At 39.3% G+C, this 22318-nt stretch overlaps 1 protein-coding gene across 3 annotated transcripts; it reads left to right on the top strand.

Annotated features, from left to right (window-relative positions):
* The first annotated feature begins 1124 nt into the window (after nt 1-1124).
* cd274 (CD274 molecule) lies at nt 1125-21149 on the top strand. 3 transcript variants are annotated; one of them, XM_062971944.1, is made up of 8 exons: nt 1244-1335; nt 1413-1688; nt 3340-3465; nt 8235-8303; nt 11853-12215; nt 13920-14204; nt 16546-16686; nt 19683-21149. In XM_062971944.1, exons 4-8 carry the CDS (start codon nt 8249-8251, stop codon nt 19736-19738), a joined length of 900 nt encoding a protein of 299 aa, XP_062828014.1. In that variant the 5' UTR covers nt 1244-1335; nt 1413-1688; nt 3340-3465; nt 8235-8248; the 3' UTR covers nt 19739-21149. The 3 variants fall into 3 exon arrangements, with proteins under 3 accessions (XP_062828015.1, XP_016846530.2, XP_062828014.1); XM_016991041.2 differs by having other exon boundaries at nt 1126-1688; XM_062971945.1 differs by lacking the exon at nt 3340-3465 and having other exon boundaries at nt 1125-1688.
* Nucleotides 21150-22318: the final 1169 nt, after the last annotated feature.

Here is a 22318-nt window from a genome sequence, read left to right as displayed (position 1 = left end):
TTGACGAATCAAATAACCCAACTGATGCAACCTTTGTCATGGATCCAGAGTTATACTGTTGGGGCTGCGGTGGCGCAATGGGTTAAACCCTTGTACTGCTGAGCTGAAAGTTGGCAATTCAAATTTGCAGGACAGGGTGAGCTCCTGCTGTTAGCCCTGGCTCCTGCCAACCTAGCAGTTCGAAAAAAATGCAAATGTGAATAGACAAATAGGTACCACTTTGGCGGGAATAGGCAAAAAGATGCTCCAAGCAGTCATGCCAGCCACATGACCAGGAGGTGACAACGCAGGTTCCTTGGCTTGGAAAGGGAGAAGAGCATCTCCCCCAGACCCAGAGATGAGCACCACTTCCAGAGCCAGAAGTGAAAGGAGAAGCCTTTGCCTTTGTCTGTGTTTATGTGTCTCATTGTATGTGATTGTAACAAGGCACTAAATGTTTGCCTGTGTCTGCTTTATATGTTGTAATCCACTCTGAGTCCCTTTGGGGAGAAGGGCAGAAGACTCTAAATAAAGTGTTGTTGTTGTTGTTGTTATTGGAAGATGACTATCCTTTTGTGGAAAGCTCTCCAGCAATTCTAAAAAAGGATTCAGGGATCAAAAGATGGGAAAGAAGGGCAAAGACAAATTATCTACAAAGAACAGGGTCCTTTTACACTACATACCTAATTATAAACTTATCATTCCATTTTAATTGCTATAGTTCCATCCTATGGACTGATAATTTGCACACACACTCAAACATGCATCTATAGTTATTTATCGTGTTGCTGTACATTTTCTTCTCCTTCACCACTGCGTTATCACAGTCTTTTGGAATATGGTCAAGAACAATATAGAATTATATCAAATGAAGAATTACTGTCAAGGGGCGATAGTTCTCAACAGTATTTCTGCAAAAAAAATAGCTGAAATAATTAAAATGGCCAAAATGTATAATTTTGGGAAGACCAAATGTAAATTTGAGATGCAGGAATTTGCAGGTGAGTCCCCTCAGGGAGATAGGGCGGAATACAATTAAAGTATTATTATTATTATTATTATTATTATTATTATTATTATTATTATTATATGTATAAACTTCTGTTAAAATTGAGTTGGAAGAGGAACAAGTGCTAAAATGGGCTCAGAATTTTGTATATAATGTACAGATGGGAAAATGGGGAAAATGTGGTCAAAGGGATTGAAATGTTATGTGATGGTTTTAAGGAGAATTTTTACAAAATGGTGTATTTTTGGTTTTTCACTCCAGAAAAATGGGCTCAAATGAAAGAAGTATTCTCAAATATATGTTGAAAATGAAGGTTGGGACCTTCTACGACTTGTGGTCGACTTGTGGTAAGGCTAGGAAATATTGGTATAAAATGCACAATTGACTTGCTTCTCGGTTTTAATTTTGTTAATTTCCGTTTTAGTAAAAATGTGGTTGCTGAAGACATCAGAACATGGAATGGACTGTCTGGATTGCCAGTAAGAAACAGGATTATCAGTGTTGTGGCTCAACAGTCCTGTAGAGAGTGAGAAAAGATTAACCAGGGTTTCCCCAAGGAGGGGAGCCAGATCATGCGGCACCAAGACCACAATGAAACTGGTCATGGATACCTCCTTTTCTTAAGCGCACCCACCAGGACTTGGCATTTATTGTGCTCTGGAAATTGCTTGAAAAAGAGCCTTTGGACATGAAAGTGGAGGTGAGTTTTTCTTTATAATGGAGGAATAATGGAGAACATGGAATGGAGGAATCATAGAGTTAGAAGAGATCTCACGGGCCATCCAGGCCTATCCCCTACCAAGAAGCAGGAAAATCACATTCAAAACATTCCTGGCAGATGGCCATCCAGCCTCTGCTTAAAAGCTTCCAAAGAAGGAGCCTCCACCACAGTCCAGGGCAGAGAATTCCACTGCCGAACAGCTCTCACAGTGAGGAAGTTCTTCCTAATGTTCAGGTGGAATCTCCTTTTTTGTAGTTTATACTCGAGTGTATAGGTAATCAGAGTTGGACAGACTTATCTTAAATTACAGTTTTATGTAAATATTAAAAAATAATGGAGATTATGAATATGGATAGATTAACTCTATTGCTGGCAATGCACCAAGGAAAACCTAAAACTCAAACAGATTGGCAACCAATTAAAGAATATTTGAAACATGAGAAGATGAAAATATTAATATAAAACAAAAAGAAGATTAAAGAAAATAGTTGTTTCGCAAGAGGATAAGGAGAGTGAGGGGCTGTAGAAACTAAGAAGTCTTATAGTTTTAAAGGACAATTTGTTCAAAGGACAAATAAACACTACCACTATGAAGAAGATGGAAGTCAAAATGCCCCTGTAAATAATTTTTTCCTTCCCCCTTTTCTCATTTTTCTTTTTTACTATTTCACTTTTTTCTCATGTTTCTACCCTATATACCTTTAATTTTTATTATATTGTAAAATTTACCCATGTGTGTTATTAATAAAATTATTTAAATATTCAAAAACATTTAACCTACTGATGCCTCAATTAATGTAATTTTATTGGTATCTATTTTTATTTTGAAATTTACCAGTAGCTGCTGCATTTCCCACCCTTGGCTTATACTTGAGTCGATACGTTTTCCTAGTTTTTTGTGGTAAAATTAGGTGCCTTGGCGGATATTTGAGTTGACTTATACTCAAGTATATGGTAATTACTTTACTTTTGTGTGTGTGGGATGGGGCTTCTCTTTACTTAGGTATGATTACTACCACTGGTCAATAGCATGCCTTATTCTGATATTTTATAAACCAATGGAAAGGTTAATTTGAAATATCAATTTTAACTGCTTTTAAATAATGATAAAGAAAAGAATTATTTTTAAAGAATGCAGTTATAATTAATAGGCATGTGTCTATACAATCTGAGACAATTGCACCTATTAAAGTAAGATTCTCTTTTATACCACAGGTCAGGTTTCAGAAGGTTAATGCATTACACTATGTAACAAAATCTGAAAAAATATGTTCCTGGTTTGAAAGTGTTATTTCCTGTTTAATTGTGAAGTACTTACTTTGAAAGTAGTTGTTATACTCCATAAACTTTGTTTTTGTGGCTGCCACAAACTATGTTGGTTGAGACTCTTCATTGAAAAGCTATAGCAAAATGTGCTGCAGGGTGTCCTGCCAAGCAAAATGTTTGCAGTTTAATAAACCTTTTCTGTGTTTTTATTTATTTATTATAGAACCAATTAGAAAATGATGTTTTTATAAGCCAGGAACAAATATTGTGTTTCACAATGTGTTATGTTCTGTAAATGAAAGTGAAACTGTACTAGATTCATCATTTCCTGAAAGCCAATTTGAAGTATATTTGATAATATCAGAACAGGGACAGCTGGCAGTTCTGAAGGATCATGTTTGCTGCTTCTTCTCCAAGAAGCCCTGTCAAATCAAACCTGCAGAAATCCTAAATAATTTTTCAGTGGAGGAGGTCTAAGCTAGCTAAAGAGGTAAATATAATTCTGATTTTTCTAATGTGTTCTAGGACATTTTGTTTACATGAGCACTGAAAGCTTTTTGTATTAAAAGCAGGAGATATGAGGGAAATTGTTTGATGCTGAGAGTGGCTAATTCAAGGAAGAAACAGAGTTGTGTGGGATAAATCAAGGTTGTTAATAATGGCTATAAAAAGAAAAATGTGTTGTTTTTTGTTTAAAATGGAGTGGGGCATATGGGTTTCAGTTTCCAGAAGCTCCAGGAATGATGGGAGTAGCAGTCCAAAATATTTTGTGGGATCAAGGTTACCAACCACTGGTTTACAATAAGGCAGTCCATTATAGGTAGGTAACTCTATCAGGGTCAGCCTTAGATATACCGTATATACTCGAGTATAAGCCAACTCAAACATAAGCTGAGGCACCTAATTTTACCACTAAAATGGGAAAACTTATTGACTCAAGTACAAGATGAGGGTGGGAAATGCAGCATTTCAAAAATAATAATAATAATAGATACTAATAAAATTACATTAATTGAGGCATCAGTAGGTTCAATGTTTTTGAATATTTACATAAAACTGTAATTTAAGATAAGACTGTCCAACACTGATTACCTATATACTTGAGTATATATACTCAAATATGAGCTGGCCAGGACCCTCACTTAAGTATAAGCCAAGGGAGGGGGGGGGGAGTTCAATGCTAAAAAAAGGGCTGAAAAACTCAGCTTATACTCGGGTATCTTATTTGGTATGTTATTTCACTCACAGAAGATGACTGGACTTTTAGATGAATCTTTTCTAGTTCTTGTAACTCAGGATGCATATACACGGTAGAACTAATGCAGTTTGGTACCACTTAAATTGCCACACCTCAGTGCTATGGAATTATAGGAGTTTTTTTTTACAAGCTCTTTAACCTTCTCTGCCAAATAGTGCTGGGGTCTTACCTAGGATTCCATGGCATTGAGCTATGGTAGTTAAAGAGGTGTCAAACTGCATTAATTTTGTAGTGTGGGTGCACCCTCAGTTTCGGTTTGAAACTAATTATGGCTTCAGATAAGGCTGTGAAACCTGTTTGTGTGGAACAACTTACCTGGCCAGTTCATTGCAGTGAATTTTGGATGCATTCACAAAGGTTGGGAGCTTCAGTGATAGTATAATAGATCTGTTATCAGGTTTAGTCTTCACTCTAAAGGAGGCAGTGGCATCACTAAGGGATGTTTGGAGTGGCACCAAAATGACTTGCCTATACAAAATTGAGTGGTATTTCAGCAGAAATATATATTTAAATATATAAAAAAATATTCCTATGGTTAGATATGACCACCACAATAACATTTTTCTAGCACATGTACACTGTATCAGTATACCTGTAAGGCTAAAGCTCTGCATTTATTTACTTTTTGAACCTTCCCATAATGTGCATCCCCTCTGGTAAGAACCATCATTATTACAATGGTGCTTTGAATCCTTAAATCTTGCAATAAGCAAGATGATTTCTTCAAATTGTCTAGTATTTTAGCTTCAATATTGTGGTCTTGTTTGGTATGGGAGGAGGTCCATGGGGTGACACCCACCCTAGTGATGCCACTGAAAGTGTGGGACGCTGGCTACAAGACTGGTTAAGTACCATGGATAGCTCCTTTAAAAATTCAGATTGAAATCTATAGCAGATTTTTTTTTTTTGTATCAGGAGCGACTTGAGAAACTGCAAGTTGCTTCTGGTGTGAGAGAATTGGCCGTCTGTAAGGATGTTGCCCAGGGGATACCCAGATGTTTTACCATTCAGTGGGAGGCTTCTCTCACATCCCCGCATGGGAAGCTAGAGCTGACAGACGGGAGCTCATGACCGCTCCCCAGATTCGAACCACCAACTTTTCAGTCAGCAGTTCTGCCAGCACAAGGGTTAAACCCATTGCACAAACGGGGGCTCCTTATAGTAGATTCACCAACATGAGATAAACCAGATGTTGCTGAAACCGTCATTGAATGTGAAGCTACCTCCTTTCATCTTATGGGGCTGGTGGTCCTATTGTTTGAGCAACAGGGATGACTCAGTTGCTTTACAATGTAAGGGTCTTTTTTGCAGAAATAGCTTTTAAATGTATAGAGTTGCATATCAAGCTGTGGGTTGTATTGCTGCATAATAACGGCCTAGCTTTTTGAGAAAAGTACCTTGTAAAAGAGCAAAACAACTAAGTTGTAGGCTTGCAAAGAAAATTGTATGTCCTTTAGAAACCTCTATCAGACTCTTCCCTCATTTCTGTGTCCCTTTGTAGTAGCCATTCCACCAGACTGCAGTTGAGAGGGAAATGGGAAGCAGGGAGAATCCATACATGCCACAGAAAGACCTAAATCTTCATCTTTATCTAGGACAGTGTTCTCAACCTGTGGGTCCCCAGATATTTTTAGTCTTTAACTCCCAGAAATCCTAACAGCTGGTAAACTGGCTGAAATTTCTGGGAGTTGTAGGCCAAAATACCTGGGGACACACAGGTTGAGACTAAACACACAGGACTAAGCCATATATAATTCATAAAGTGCCATAACTGTAGCATAGCCATTTACTATTTTCTATTGTGAAGTTTTAAGATCTACTTCAAAAGGATGGAAAAGGACAAGTCACGTCTACCAAATTGATCATTTCCCCTTCTCCTTTGCCACATAATGATTTCCACTTTCTGTGTGTGGCTTTAAAAACTGTATGTGCTTGAAGGGCAAAGACATACACATGATGGGGAGAAATCTCTAGTTACAGGATTCCTGTGGAAGCATACCGCCCCCCCCCCAGTTACAGATCAGACTTCTCTCTGAAATCCCCAAATTTCTCACCTTTCTTGCTTGCAGAAATATAACTCACATAGATGTGAGAAGGGAAGAAGCAAGACAGCCTCTGACTCCTTTTCATACTACAACATGAACAAGTTATTTTTGAGAACTCCAACTCCAAATTCAGTAGCCTGGTTGGCTTTCTCTCCCTTTCCTTTTTCTACCTTTATTCATTGTTATCTTCCTTCTCTGAGTAATATCAGTGATAAGTGACAGCACAGGACAAGGCTAGATTCATTAGCTGATTATCCCGAAGGTGGTCAGACTTAGACCACTAGGCCATAAAAGGGGGAAATCCACTATGAGAAAGAATGAGTGTACAATCTTACTCCGTCTGGCATCTGATCTGAATCATTCTTAACAAATTCTTTTGTTGTAAAGGAAGCTGTACTTCTCAGCAGTGACAATAAGACCCAAAGGCATTCATTTCAAAATCCATATTCTAGTAATGGCCAATGAAAAAGGCTTATATCTGTGCAGGCTGATTCATCCAGCATGATGATTCAAAAGGTAGGCAAAGGGACAGAAATTATAAGGAGTGGTGGGAAACCCCACCAATTCCTATAATGACAATGGATTTATGAAGGACTTACACATAGCCATGTGGAGTGCATCAGATGCAGTCATGTTTCCTTCCTTAGGTTTGCTGGGAATAAGAAAGCTAACAAAAATATCTTTCAATTTCGAAACTACAATGTCTCCTGTGCACTCAAAATGGTCTCAATGCTGTGAAAAGCTGAGAGGCCCCTGCAAAAGAGATAAAAGTCTCCCTAATAGTCTTTGTAGCATTGTTAAGTGTCAGAGTTGTTAGTATTAGAGCCTCTGCTCCAGCCCTCTGGCAGATGGGGAGGAGTCTCAAGGCAAGAGCGCAGCCTTGAAAGGTGTGTGTCTGTAAATCTCATTTTTAAAACTTGGTTTCTTTTGGGAAAAAATAGATAGGTTTTCTTTATACACTCACAATTGGTCCTTAATGGCGCCATCAATGGCTGTCCATCGTAAGATTTCCAGGACATGCTTCCAGTGGCATCTCATGAGGAGACTGACTCCTTTGGTCTCAGGTTTTGGCTCTGAAATCTCATGGCCTGATATACTCCTGATCTGGCAACTATATTGGCAAGACTGGAAAATGAAAGAAATCAATAGAAACCAAAGTGGCTTGGTTCATCCCCCCCCCCCCTAATAATCAAAACAATATCTTTTGAGGGGAAGTTATTAAGATCATTGTGTTTGATATAGAAATTTCAAACTGCTTAATCTTGCACCCCTTTGTGTTTTAGTGCAAGGCTACCTTAATCACACAGTACACTAAAGACCCTGCCTCCAGTGACCAATGAAAAACAGGCATCCAGAGAAAAGAGATAACAACACTGGCTAGTGACAGTCTGTGTGATGAAAGTCTTTCCTTTTGGTCTACAATCTTCAGTCCAGTGTGATATAAACTGATAAGCTCAGGGATGTTTCTGTATCTCTTCTCTGACTCTTCTCTTCATAACAACGGAGCTGGATCAGCACGCTAAACTATTTGTCTCTTCGTATATAATGAGGATCTTATAATGAAACCTTGTATGTTGTTTTTAGTATGTTTGCTTCTTCATCAGGAACTCCAATATGCTATGCTGCCTCTTTTGACCCACAATTCCCTCTAGATTCAACATTGGCAGTGATAAGGGTCTTTGGGAGTCATAATTCAAACTATTCTCTACCCCTCCTTTGTAGTTTCATCATGAACTGAACAAAATGCTTGGTTCATGGACAGCAAGGCATGCCGTACTGCTAGGAATGAGTCAAGGAGAATGGACAAAGAGCACACCTATTTACCGGCATATCCATTATTTACTGTTTGATCAAAGCCTGCTCTGGATTACTATTATTTGAACTTCCTTGTTTCTTTGCATGTGTCAACTTCCTCATACATTTGGGAATATTTATGATGTTAAAATTGTCTTTTAGATACATCTAGAAAAATGTTTGGACCCCTCCTAGTTGTACTAGTTCAGATCCAGCTTCATTTGGTATCAGGTGAGAGCCTTTACTCCAATTGGTTATTGTATCTAAAAGTTGTATCTGACCTATGGTGACTCTAAGCAAATCTACCACAGGGTTTTCCAGGCAAAATTTGTTCAGAGATTTTGGGTTTGCTTTCTTTTGAGGCTGAGAGTGTGTGACTTGCCCATGGCCACCCAATGGATTTCCATTGCTGAGTGAAGATTTGAATCCTAGTCTCCAAGTCCTAGTCCAATGCCCAGACCACTACACCACTTCACTATAATTCTAAAAGTTGTACATTTCCCTTGTGATCTGCTCAGGAACTCCACAACTGTCTAGAGAACTTCTATAGTTCCTATATTCCAAGACGGGGAAATCCATTTTAGTAGACATTCAGCAAATGTCAATACATGACTGCAATTTGGGGGTCTCCAGAGAACTGTTTTCTGCAAGTTATATTGCACTCAATAGAAGATATTGAACAATACTGAACAATTCCTCAGATCTTCCTCATTTTAATGCTGCAGTCACAGGAGACAGTCCAAACGTATGGTGCCTGAGTCAATTTGCAACAGAACACATTTTTAAGCAGAGTTTTCTGCTTTGCTCCACTTCACACTGTTGAAGAAACACAGTGGGTGACTAGACTACAGTGTGAGGTGGAGCAGAGCTGCTCTGGTTTGTGCGGCTGCCATGGTATTTTTCTGGGGATCTTGTGTTAGATCCCAGCTCATTGGCTGCTGTGGAAGTGGCTGGTCAATGGGCCTGAAGCTGCCAGCTCTGTACCCATTTGCTGTCAGAAAGCCCACTCACTCAGCTGGAATTTCCCAAACAGAAAGAGAAAGTGAAACAGGGGTGCAGGGAGAGGGAGAGAAAGCAAAAGTGATAGATATTGATCCAGCAATGGCAAAAGAAGTAATCTATCAGGAAAAGCAGACTAATCTCTCCATGAAAGAGCAGAGGCTTCACTCTGTGCCAGTCCTGGGAACATGAAGGAAAAGTCCCAGTTGTTCTGACAGGCAATCAGCACAAAATCACCTTTCTATCAATCCTCTTATTTTGGGTCCCTGTTGCTTGTAGTCCAAACGTTAGGCATAGTCGTGTTGCAAAATTGATTTGCCACGACTTTGGAAAATTTTGGGACAGATCCAGTTTGCAGGGAGATGGATGGACCCTATGGGACTCTTATATCCAGCTCTGTTTATGGGACCATAGGAAACAAACATAGTTATGCCCATTTGAGGGCATTTGACTCTGCCTCACTCCCAGGTGGCAATGGCACTACACAGTGGCATCTGCCAAAATGGAATTCCACACCTGCCATTTCAGGAATGTGGGTGGTCTTCATCACTCAGGCTGGATCTGCACTGCCCTATATCCCAGGATATGATCTCAGATTATCCGTTTGAACTGCATTATATGAGTCTACATTGCCAAATAATCTGGGATAAACAGATAATCTGGGATCAGATCCTGGGATATAGGGCAGTGTAGGTCCAGCCCCAGCCTCAACTGGCATGTTGGCTGATGAACAGATCCGATTTTTTGGTAGATAAAGCCTTTTCAGCTGTAACAAATTAGGTTGTGGCCTATTTAATTCCACAAATTGTTGTGTGGGTTTGGTTGTGTGTGTTATGTTCATCCAAGCAAAGCCTGTTACATTTATTTTTACTGCTGGATTTGCAAGTGAAGAGTCTTCTCTCTGCTCTGTCCTTTTGCAAATACCATACACAGATTGCCCTTTCTGCATGGCTAATGTTGGCTGGAATGGAAGGGTTTGTCACAGATCTGAAGATGGGCAGATTCAGCTATAGTGAGGGAATCAGCCATTGAGTAACAGGTATAGCTTTTGGAATTGAATTTTTATTATGAACTGCAGGCTGTAGACACTTACTTCTGGTTTACAGACACAATTATGGTGGCAATGCTGAAAGAAAAGCTGATTGTTTTGGCTGTAATGAGAATTCACAAAACTATATTAGGACTTTTATTTGACCATTGCAAAGGACACAGAAGGCACTTCCAGATTTTACTTAAATGTGCACCGAAATGGGTTTAAGAAACCTGCTTCAGTTCAGGTTTGATTCTCTACACCTCCTCCCAAAATCCGTGCTTTCCCAGGGGTGTCTAGATGACCATTTGGTAACTTCTGGGGGATGGCACCCAAACACCCAGAAGCCCCCCCCCCCCCCCAAAAATAAGCCCTTAAAAATAAAAACAACTTACCTGGCCATCATTAAGGTACTGCTGGATTTATTCTGGAGTATAGAAACGACACGTCAGGAGACAGGGGGCAAGGAGGAAACTTGATCCTCCCCCCGTCATTTCTACATACCAGGAGGACTCCAACAGTACCTTAATAATAGTCGGGTAAGTTTTAATTTTAAGGGCTTATTTTGGGGGGGTTGGGGAAGGGGTGGGTGCATTCTTGGTTTTCTGGGCCCATGGAGCCCGAAAAACCTGAGACTGTTGTTTGGATTGGGTCTGGGGATCATGTGACACAGTCCCTGGGCCCAATTCACACTGGGCCCATTACTGGAAAGACCCAGATGTTATGAAACATCTCGGTTTTATCAGGTATTTAATTAATTTGGGACAAAGCAGGGTTTACCTACTTTGCCCCAGAGTTGTTCGGTTTTATCAGAAGCATCATTTGGATGCCTCCAGTAAAACTAAGATGGGTCTTGAGTTAAGGGCTTGTCTGGATGGGCCCAGAATGACACGTGCCTTTGAAACCTCTGGAGCTTTTCAGGCGAAAGAAAAAAGTTGTAAAAAGCAAATATGTGAGATCGGTGTGTAAAGCAAAAAAGCTGATGAAGGCCATCTAAATGTAGGTAAAGGTAAAGGTTTTCCCCTGACATTAAGTCTAGTCCTGTCCAACTCTGGGGGTTGGTGCTCATCTCCATTTCTAAGCCAAAAAGACGGCGTTGTCTGTAGGCACCTCCTTGGTCATGTGGCCGGCATGACTGCATGGAGCACCGTTACCTTCCCGCTGGAGCGGTACCTATTGATCTACTCACATTTGCATGTTTTCAAACTGCTAGGTCGGCAGAAGCTGGGGCTAACAGTTGGCGCTCACTCAGCTCCCCGGATACGAACCTGCGACCTTTTGGTCCGCAAGTTCAGCAGCTCAGCGCTTTAACACTCTGTGCCACCTGGGGCTCCAATCTAAATGTATAGAGTCTTATTTAGTAATGATCAAAAAAGGTGGCAGGTCTATCCCGCCAACCCGAGTTCAGCATGGTGTGAAATTCCAGGGATTGTCACCTAAAAATATAAATGTCTATACATCCCTCACAAAACTGTTCGCAAAAAGACACCAAACTGGTCTAAGTGTAATTTCAGGACTAATATTATTTATATGAAAATTTCATTGAAAATGAAGACTGGCAAGTTATGTGCTGCATAAATTACTTCTTGTGTTGGTCTAGGACACATATGTCAAACTCAAGGCCTTGGCCCAGTTCCAGCTTACCATGTCATTTTACGTGGCCCTCCAGATGCTGTGACCTACTGGACTCTTTCAACTCTACAAAAATGCCAGTACTTTGTTTGATGAATAATCATACATTTATGTCTCAGCTTTATTCACAGTGGAAGTTCTTCAGCCACGTTATTTTGCAGAGCATGGGGGCACTGTGACAATGGGCTGCCGCTTTCCAGTCCACGATCCATTCAATCTGACCAATTTAAGTGTCTTGTGGCAAAGAAAACCCTCCCAGGGAAATGAAGTAAAAGAAGTTTACAAGCTCAGCAAAGGTCAAGAAGACCTCAGGCAGCAACACGCAGACTATCAAGACAGAGCCAGAGTTGCACCCAGCGAATTAAAAATTGGACTTTCCATGCTGTGTCTCAACAATGTAAAGATCGCAGATTCAGGAATATATGTTTGTCTTGTGCATTATGAAGGATCCGACCTCAAGTACATTTATTTGGATGTTAAAGGTTAGTTGCGCAAGAGCATTAATACTCTGGGGGGAAAATCCAGACGTTAGGCAGAAACTGTGATCAGAAGGTCAACAGTTAAATTCAACCTGTAGATTAAATAAATCCCAAGCAAATATCCATGTATCAGGTTACTCTTATGAATGCATGCTGGGACCAAGAAATACTGATTAGTCTCTTTTTATGACAACACAAAGCCTGGCTTTAATTCAGAGATTTGTCAGCTGCCTTAGGAAAAACCCTTGGGTTTTTTCACATTATAACATGGGGACAGTGGCCAATTTTAAAGATAAGTGCCTCTCTTCTTCCTTGGCAGCCTTTGCTCTTTCCATTTCATGCAATATATCTTTGGGAGCAGTTACATTACTTGGTATAAAGAGAAACCACTAGGTTCCTAGGTCTCACCTCCAAGCCTTTGGACCTAATGGGCAAAGCTGGATTATGATCAGATGAATTGTGATTTTCTGTACAATGTTTTATCTTGTTGGATTATGTTTTCCAAGTTAGTTTCAGACTGTTTAGTGCTTTTTAAATTGATGGTACCTTGTACTGAGGGATCTAGATAGAACGTGCAATTTATTTATCGTGTCAGAAGTGAATTAAGGATACTGTTATAATTTATTTAAAAACACAAAGTTAAAAACTTTGGCATTATACGCGATTTCCTTTGACCAGAAGCTGGCCACTTGGAGTGCCTCTAGTGTCACTATGAGAACGTCCTCTATTGTGCATGTGGCAGGGCTCAGGTTGTATTGTAGTAAGCGGTCTGTGGTTTGCTCCTCTCCACACTCAAAATGTCGTGGACTCCACTTGGTAGCCCATTTCCTAAGGTTAGCTCTTCATCTTGTGGTGCCAGAGAGCAGTCTGCTCAGCGCCTTCCAAGTCGCCCAGTCTTCTGTGTGCCCAGGTGGGAGTTTCTCATCTGGTATCAGCCATGGCTTGAGGTTCTGGGTTTTAGCCTGCCACTTTTGGACTCTCGCTTGTTGAGGTGTTTTTGCGAGCATTTCTGTGGATCTTAGGAGGCTGTTTCTTGATTTGAGGCGTTGGCATGCTGGCTGATATCTGAAGGTGCAATTTAAAAATAAGTAATAAACATATGAATAAATTAATACTGCTAAATGCATATTTGAATTGACAATGTATTTAAAAACTGCAGATAGCAACTGCAGGTATGTGGAGAGTTATAATGATCAGTATCTCAGCAAGCAAGGACAGAACATTTAACCTTTTCATTTATTTAGCTGAACACGCAGTCCCTGAGTTGTCTAATGTTTACATATGTTGTTTTAATGTTGTTTTAAATTGTTGTTTAATTGCTTTTAATTGATGTTGTTGGCATGAAATAATGTCACCCATGTAAGCTAACCTGAGTCCCCTTCAGGGTGAGAAGGGTGAGATATAAATGTCGTAAATAAATAAGTTACAAACGTTCAACTTAGAAACAACTCATAGTTAAGAATGGGAGTGAGACAACAGGAAGTGAGAGAAATCTACCCTTCGAAAGGGAAATTCACTCCTGAAATAGTTATCATGGGGGAAAGGTATCTCCGCTGAAGTTTTATCAACCAATTCTTGTTTCCACCACAAGCCAAAGTTTTCAAAATCCAATTATCACAGGGACAGAAAGTGAGGTGAAACCATGGATATGGGTTCCACGATTACTGGAGTCTTATAGTAATTGTAGTTCACTTTTTTCTTCTACAGCACCCTACAAGAGAATACATTTCCAGAAGAGAAAGGAAAAAACAGAGCTGAATTTGACTTGTCAGTCACAAGGATATCCTCTTGCTGAAGTTTCTTGGCAAAATGAGAAAAGCACTAATCTCAGCAAATTTGCCTTCACTACGCATCAAATGACAGAGGATGGACTTTTCAACATTACTAGTACCCTGAGAGTCAAACCACGGAATCACGGAAACTATAGCTGTGTATTCTGGAATAGGGAACTAAATGAAAACACATCGGCACATGGTGCAGTATCATCGCTCGGTAAGCATTTATGTGCACCAGACCCCAGAGTCGGACACGACTAGACTTAATATCAGGGGAAACCTTTACCTTTGCCTGTCTTTATTCTGTCTCTGTCAATGACGATTTCTTCTTATGGTAATATATCCTGCAATGATTCTTCCTTTAACATCATATCTGCTATGTGAAAAGCAGTTTAAAAACCCGGAGATTGTCTACCATTTGTAACTCTCCCAGGTTTTCCATGTTTTACTTACCAAGAAAAAAAACTGGGAAGGAGAAAACGGTGGAACAGGTTCACAATACCGTTTGATAGTTAGCATGACAAGTCCTCTGGCCATTTGAGAATAGTCTCAGTGTTAACTGACAGTGTGCAAATTAATCCAGTTTGGCACTGCTTTAACAGCCATGGCACAATAAATCATGGGAATTGTAGGGTCCTTCCACACAGCCATATAACCCAAAATATCAAGGCAGAAAACCCCACACTATTTTCTTTGAACTGGGATATCTGAGTCCACAATGCCATATATTCCAGTTCAAAGCAGATAACCTGGGATTTTTTCAGCTGTGTGGAAGGGGCCCTAGTTTTTTAAAAAGTTTTTTAAAACCTTTTTTGCCAAAGAATGCTGGTGCCTCACAAAACTGTACCTTTTATGATTCTGTAGCATTGAGCCATTGCAGTTAAAGCAGTGCCAAAATGCATTGAATTTACAGTGTAGATTCATTCTCAGTTTTCTATGAAAAAGGTACATGGCATCATGAGCAGAGCTCCCCTCGTGTCCACATGTCATCTTCTGCACTCCTGCAGCCAGCTCAGAAAAACTTTATTTAAATACACAATAAAACAATTGTCTTCCTTCTCCAGCTATAGATGAAACATCACACAGCTGCCGAGCAGCTTTTTCTGAACTCTGCCTGGTCCTGAACTGTAATAAGTTGCTCCCAGTGGTGCGGTTAAGTAATGTTAGACTCTTGTCTTACAAAGGGGCCTCTTCATGTGGCAATCTGCATTGCTTCATTAACTTCAGATGGCTTGATGGAGGCGTTTTAGCTTTCCCTTCCAGTCCCTGCCCAACTGAAAAATCTCGTTCCATAACATTTGGAGCTGGGAAAAGAGATACTTACTTGCCTCACTAGAGAATGCCATTTTGATCCTTGAGATATGGAAACTGAGTAGTTTTTCTCCATTCAGAGGCTCAGTAAAGGAGACACAGTTTGTTGTCTATATTAACAAACTCTGGAAACATCCTTGGCCACACAGCTGAATAAAATCCCATATTTTCTGCTTTGAACTAGAATATATGGCAGTGTGACCACAGATAACCCAGATCAAAGCAGATATTGTGGGATTTTCTGCCTTAATATTCTGGGTTATATGGCTGTGTGGAAGGGCCCCTTGATGCTTACCAGTGGCCAACTGTTAGGAAGATAAAGACATACACTCCAGCATTTATCAGATGAAGAGACTTGGCCAAGAGTGTGGTCAAGATGGCAACAGTTATTAGTGAGAAAGGACATATGAAGTAGGAGAAGCTGCCACCGTTTGCTTTTGCTTTAGAGGGCATCTATATGGTAGAATGAATATAGTTTGACACTATTTTAAATGCCATGGCTCACTGCTGTGAAATCCTGAAAGTTGTAATTTCCAGCACTCTTTGATGGAAAAGGCTATAACCGTATAAAATTACAGCTACTATGATTCCATAGCACCGATCCAAGGCAGTTAAAGTGGTGTCAAACTGTGTTAATTCTGCATCCTCTATCAACAAGTGGTGTCAAGGCACACAGACACCTCACTGCCAACTCAATCCAGTCCATTAAGTGTGTAATACTAGGATATTTTGTTGGCTCTGAATTGTGTGAAAGTCTGCTTGTAATTTTGCACACAGTGATCCTTACCACGTTCCTTTAACCCAGTGTGGTCCAGCATGCGCCCCAATTCATTTTTGTTGGCCCTTGCCCTTCTTACTGGAAAAATATTTTAATTATGTAATTCAATATTAATATTTTAATTATGTAATTCAATATTAATTATGTAATTTGTTTTCGTTCTGGAATGTCTCCAGCCCTCACATTTCTATACTAAAGTTTGATTGGCCCTCAGGTAACTAAAGGTTGGACCACACTGCTTTAAACCATTGGGAAAGAACATTTTGAAGAACATAATAAATACTTATATGTATTGAATTTTAATTATATTTTCACTCCCACTGAACCTGTACTATATGCATCAGGCCATCACTGGTATAGTAAGGGACACTTACGAAAAGTAGCATTTATGCATAGCTTCTTTGGCTTGAGTAGCGGATTGATTTTTGTGCAAACCGCAAATAAATCACATGGATTTTCTTGCTCACAGATTTTGCAAATAAATCAAATACGGAAAAAAAATCCTTGACTGTAATGGTACCAATTTGTCTGCTACTACTATTAGTTCTGATAATATTCGCCTTCATGAAGTTGAGGAGAAAGCAATTCACCAATTACTACCCCCAAAAAGGTAAGAGTATTAATTTGTTTCTGTCTCTTCTATTTGGCAACTCAACAGTTATTTGATACCCAGAGTCCCTATTTCACAGCACTTGTTTAAGCTTAAAGTCTTAAATGCTGGAAACGGCTCAGAGTCCCCTGAGGATATAGGGCGGTATATAAATAAAGATTATTATTATTATTATTGACACAACGACATTATATGACACAGCAAACAAGGCAGACATGCTGGATTTCATATCACAAAATCACAAGTCGAACACTTCCCAAGTGTCTAGGACTGTGTGATGTATTTTCGGATGATGCGCACAGATTCCAGTAGGGTGGGTTTTTGCAGTTGACAGATCGTATTTTTGTCAGTGTCTATTGTTATTATTATTATTATTATTATTATTACTACTACTACTACTACTACTAAAGTCTAAGAACCTGTCAGATATTTTTTATATCCATGCACTAATATTTGTTTTTTAAATGTTTATATTTGTTTTGTTTTAAATTGGTATTAGATTGTGTGGTTGTTAGCCAACTTGAGTCTCTACCGGGAGAAAGGCGGGATATAAATAAAGATAATAATATTAAATATTGCTGGAAGGTGGTATTTTCAGCCACATCTTATACCACTAATTAATTCCCCAGACCGTTGGGATTTTTCCCCATTAACCTTAGAGACTGTGGGTGCATCAACGCTGATGAATTAATGAAGTTTGAAACCACTTTAACTGTCATGGCTCAATACTGTGGAATCCTGGGAGTTGTAGTTTGGTGAGCCCTAGCACTCTTTGGCAGAGAAGGCTAAAGAGCTTGTAAAACTACAACACCAACGATTCCATAGCATTGAGGCATGGCAGTTAGAAGAATTGCAAGCTGAAGCTGCTTTAATTCTACAGTGTAGATGCACCCACCCTTTGACTGTATTCCTAAGGTGCCTTATGGAATTAAAGGTCTTCCAGACCCTGCTTCCTACTAAAACTAGATTTTGTCCCATGATACACTGCCCCAATTTGTGACAGTATAAACATGCAAAAATATCATATCAAGGTGCAAGGTGAGGGGGTAGGAAGGCTGATTTTGTTTAGATGTGAAAAATGGTAGCTGTTACAAAAATAATTTTATTTAGTTAAATGTAAAATTTGAAATTTGGCTTTATTTGTTAATTAAAGTATTTATATCCCATCTTTTATTGTGGATCATCAGAGCAGTATACAAATAAAACAGTATAAACAGTTGGAGACAATTCCAGATTTAAAGCAATAATAACTAGATTAAATAGATTAAACCAGTTAAGGTTAAAGCCTGGTACATGTACACTTGAAAAATAAATTAGGCCCCAAAGGTGTAAACAAAAAGCCATGTTTTGACTTGGCAAAGAAATATCAAGACCAATTAAATTCAATTCAACAAGTGAGGGTTTTTAAAATCATGTCAGAAGCTAATTAAGAACATACTGCCAGTTGCTTCTGGTGTGTGAGAGAATCGGCCGTCTACAAAGACGTTGCCCAGGGGACGCCCGGAAGTGTTACCATCCAGACATAGACGAGACCTCACCTTGTCTTGTGGATTCGAACCGCCGACCTTCAGGAATTAGGCAGTGTAGACTCAGATAATCAAGTTCAAAGCAGATATGTGGATTATCTGCTTTGATAACCTGGATGATATGGCAGTGTAGAAGGGGGTCCTATCTCATGTTCTTGTGTAATGCATTTCTCCCATAGTGGGACACAAAGGAGGACCCATCTCGCAGCTCACAATCCTTGGTCAAACATATATTGGAATGTGTAGTACTTTAACATATAAAACACTACATTTTTTTTCAAGTAAAAGTGTATCATTTTTGAAAACTCCTCACTAGGTGATAGAAGAAGAAGAAGAAACAAGTTATCAAGGAGTAAGTAATACAATATTACTTACTGCAAGTAACGGGTTCATTTTCCTGTAACTTGGGAAGTGGCAGACTCATGTTCCCATAGTTTTCCTGCAAGTAATCTCTAGTGTGAGCAGAATTTACTACAAAGATTCTTGTATATTTCATGCTGAAGGTTGCTCACAGAAAGTGAACAGATCTCTGTTATTTGCAGCAGCTGCTCCCCAATAAGACAGGACTGGGGATGTTAGGCTAGGAGATGCTAGTTAGCAGCATAAATTTCATTTTTATCTAATCATGTTCCAAGTAGATTTTGAACTTGCAGCAATCCTAAAGTGAACCTATTACAAAGCTTCATGGCAAGATCTATTCCATTTGCCTTTGCTTTCCTCTAAGATTGAGAGTGTGTGATTTATGTATAGTCACCTGGTGTATTTCCACGGCTGAGTAGGGATTTGAACTTGAGTCTCCGTAGTCAAAGGCTCAAACCACTACAGCACATTGTCTCCTCCATTTTTTACTGCAGTGTTCTTAGGTTTTTTCTGTACAATACTCAATGAACAATTTTGATGCACAAATAAATACTTCTGGAAGGAGAAACAGCAGGTTTAGCAACTTTATTGTATGGTGAAGCACATGGAAAGGAATAATATTCATCTTCTGCCAATTTAATGCTGTTGTCAAAACATTTTTTATTCTCAATGTATTTCAAAACTGAGAATGGCAGATGTGGTAAGTTGGTAATTTCTAAAAGTTCTATAGTCTAAGAAACTACTATCTTCTACACTATGAGTTACATTTTGTGTGTGATAGACAGATATTATATATAAACATTGACCAAAGTCAGTATCTACACACCTGGATTTTGATGTTTTACAAGCTATCTATATTATTTTAATACAAAGAAACATGACTTTGCACATGTACCTTGGACCTTCCATAGATATATAAACCTCCTTTGCTTATTTTTTCCAATATACTTCACAACCTCTGAGGATGCCTGCCATAGATGTGGGTGAAACGTCAGGAGAGAATGTTTCTGGAACATGGCCACACAGTCCGAAAAACGCACAAGAACCCTTTGTACATGTACCTATTATCACTGTCTCTACCGCTTCTTGTCTTCCTATTTCTTCTCTTAGAGGAAGATCTGGATCTTCAGACCAAGAATTTAAATGCAGCAACTATTCCAGACTGAAGAGATGAGCAAAGACAAGAAACATTCCACCTGCTCTGTCTGCACTTTTGCACTTTCCCCTTATTCCACTCTTTTAAAAGCTGTATGAGGAAGTCTTTGCACGTGACTGCTGCATGCTGTTTTTCATGCATTTCAGCACTGAGTTTTCCAGCCCATTAAAAATTTGTCACTGCTCAGCAATTTTAAGGCACCTCATGTATTCCACGAAAGCATTTTGAGGTTTTTCAGTTCTAAGAAATGTCCAGGAACTGCATGAAATTTAATGATTAAACATATGTTATAAGAGCTGAGGGGGCCCCTGGTGGCACAGTGTGTTAAAGCATTGAGCTGCTGAACTGACGGGCCACATGACCTTGGAGGTGTCTACGGATAATGGCTTAGAAATGGAGTTGAGCACCAACCCCCAGAGTCGGATACGACTGGACTTAACGTCAGGGGAAACCTTTACCTTTTACCCTATAATAACCGAGCTGGCATTTTTACCAATGTCATTCCTACATGGAGCTGGTTCTGTCAGTAAGCAGCTACTTTGGTCAACTATTAACTGAAGTTAAATTATTGGTAGGATGGTCACATTTGTGAGTAGCAAAGCAGGACATTCCCATTAATAACTTCAATGAGATTCATGTGGCCTTAGGCAAGTCACTGCCTCTTTCCATTTCTGCGTTGTGTGAATAGTAATCCTAGCCTACCAAAGACAGTTCTTGAAAGGAATATGAAAGTTGGGGGAAGTTGAACACTAGAAATCGGATTATGGAATACTTATATTTGCATATATGTATATATGTGAGGTGGGACTCATGTCTAAACCTGAAGTCTATTTATGTTTCAAATAACCCTCATATACATAGCTTTTTTGTGTTAGGACCAACTTGAGAAACTGGAAGTCGCTTCTGGTGTGAGAGCTTATATACATAGCTTAAAAGTTACCTGTGTAATGTAATATACACCATATCGTTAATAATTTTATGCACAAAATATAGTAAATGTGTTAAACCAAAAGAAAATGTCTCGCTTTCTCAACTATTCATGTGGTTAGTTTTGCATTTTGGGGTATTTTGGAATTCCAAATAAAATGTTCTGTACCTTGAAAACTAGAAATGGTCTAAATAATTATGAAAGGCATTTTAATGCTGATATTTTAAACTATCTTGTGGCTAGGATGTTAAACTTGGTTTGTATAGTTTGCTTTTAATTGAAATTCTGTTTTGTGTTTTATTGTTACGTCATTTACACCTGTATGTTATAATTTTTGTTATTTGGTGCCGCTACTGATTTTGGTTCATTTTTGTGTATTTTATATATTTTGTTTGTACTGTGTTGCCTTGCAAACTGCCCAAGTCCTCTTGGGAAGATGAGGCAGGATATAAATAAATAAATAAATAAATAAATAAATAATAATAATAATTTATTAGAGATCAATAGTGCTTTTGCATCTATAAGTGGGAAAGAAACCTGTCTGGCCCTTTCCCAAATATCTCTCTGCAATTCCCCAAAGAGAATGGGATAGTGGACCATGGTTCTCTTGTCCTCCCAAGATTACAAGTCCCACTTGGAAATATTAACATCAGTGCAAATATGTTAAGGTAAAGTAAACCAGTGGTTCTTAACCTGTGGGCCCCTAGATGTTTTAGCCTTCAACTCTCAAAAATCCTAACAGCTGGTAAACTGGCTGGGATTTCTGAGAGTTGTAGGCCAAAACACCTGGGGACCCACAGGTTGAGAACCACTGTTTTAAACCATTAATCATTTTGTTACAGTGACCATTTGTTACATTTTTCATGAGTTATGCATTCATAGGACCTTTCCAGACAGCTGCTTAATCCGGAATAAGAAAGTGGAATTACAAATCCCAGTAGTTTAAGGAGAGTTCTCATATGGAGCCATTAGTCTCGGGAAATAGTCTCCCGGCATCCAGAAAGGTTTGATTAATGCAGATTGAAGGGAACTGCAAAGCATCTGCAAAAAATCTTGTCTGTAGTTCCTCTGGTAGTTGTTGTTCTGCCTCCACACTGTCTTACTGCTTGGAAGGTGAACTGGCTGCGCAGGAAACATATCAGAGACTATACAGTTGAATCAAACAAGAGTTTATTAACTGACAAGAAATTTAGACTTTCTCTCCTGAGTCTCACTACAAAGTCTTTGTGAAGAGAGGTAAAGTCTTTGAGAGATAGACATAGTTCTAACTGAACTGAGGCTCTTGAATCTTTATTTCTTCTATTGTCTCTTTCTTGTATGGTATTCAATTGTCTTTAAGATGGTCCCAATATGTAACTCTGACTGGACTTGAATACAGCTCATTCAGCTCTGACTGGACATGCTATTTTGTAGACTTCTCAGCCTTCATCTCTTTTCACCTTCCAGTCACCGAAAAGGCTGACTCCTCCAAGAACCAGAAGTGCCTTGCCTGAAGCTCCGCCCAAGGGGATTCTTAAAGGGGCTTCTAAGGGAAAGAGGCTATCTATAGACTGACCCCCCACAAACCTATACAGAAAATGCTAATTCCCTCCAACTAAAAAGGGCTGAACCAAGGGTAAACAATGAGTTTTTGCAGACGCACAATAGTCATATTGTACTTGT

Source organism: Anolis carolinensis, chromosome 2, assembly GCF_035594765.1.
Source record: "Anolis carolinensis isolate JA03-04 chromosome 2, rAnoCar3.1.pri, whole genome shotgun sequence".
Lineage (NCBI taxonomy): Eukaryota > Metazoa > Chordata > Lepidosauria > Squamata > Dactyloidae > Anolis > Anolis carolinensis.
This window is presented reverse-complemented; position numbering and strand designations above follow the sequence as displayed.

Excerpts from the sequence above, each read along its gene's own strand:
- cd274 (XM_062971945.1), top strand. The coding sequence starts at position 8,249 with ATGTTTGGACCCCTCCTAGTTGTACTAGTTCAGATCCAGCTTCATTTG. Across the intron at positions 8,304-11,852 it reads CCAGCTTCATTTGGTATCAG|CTTTATTCACAGTGGAAGTT; the intron begins GTGAGAGCCTTT and ends TTTATGTCTCAG. Across the intron at positions 14,205-16,545 it reads TGGTGCAGTATCATCGCTCG|ATTTTGCAAATAAATCAAAT; the intron begins GTAAGCATTTAT and ends TCTTGCTCACAG.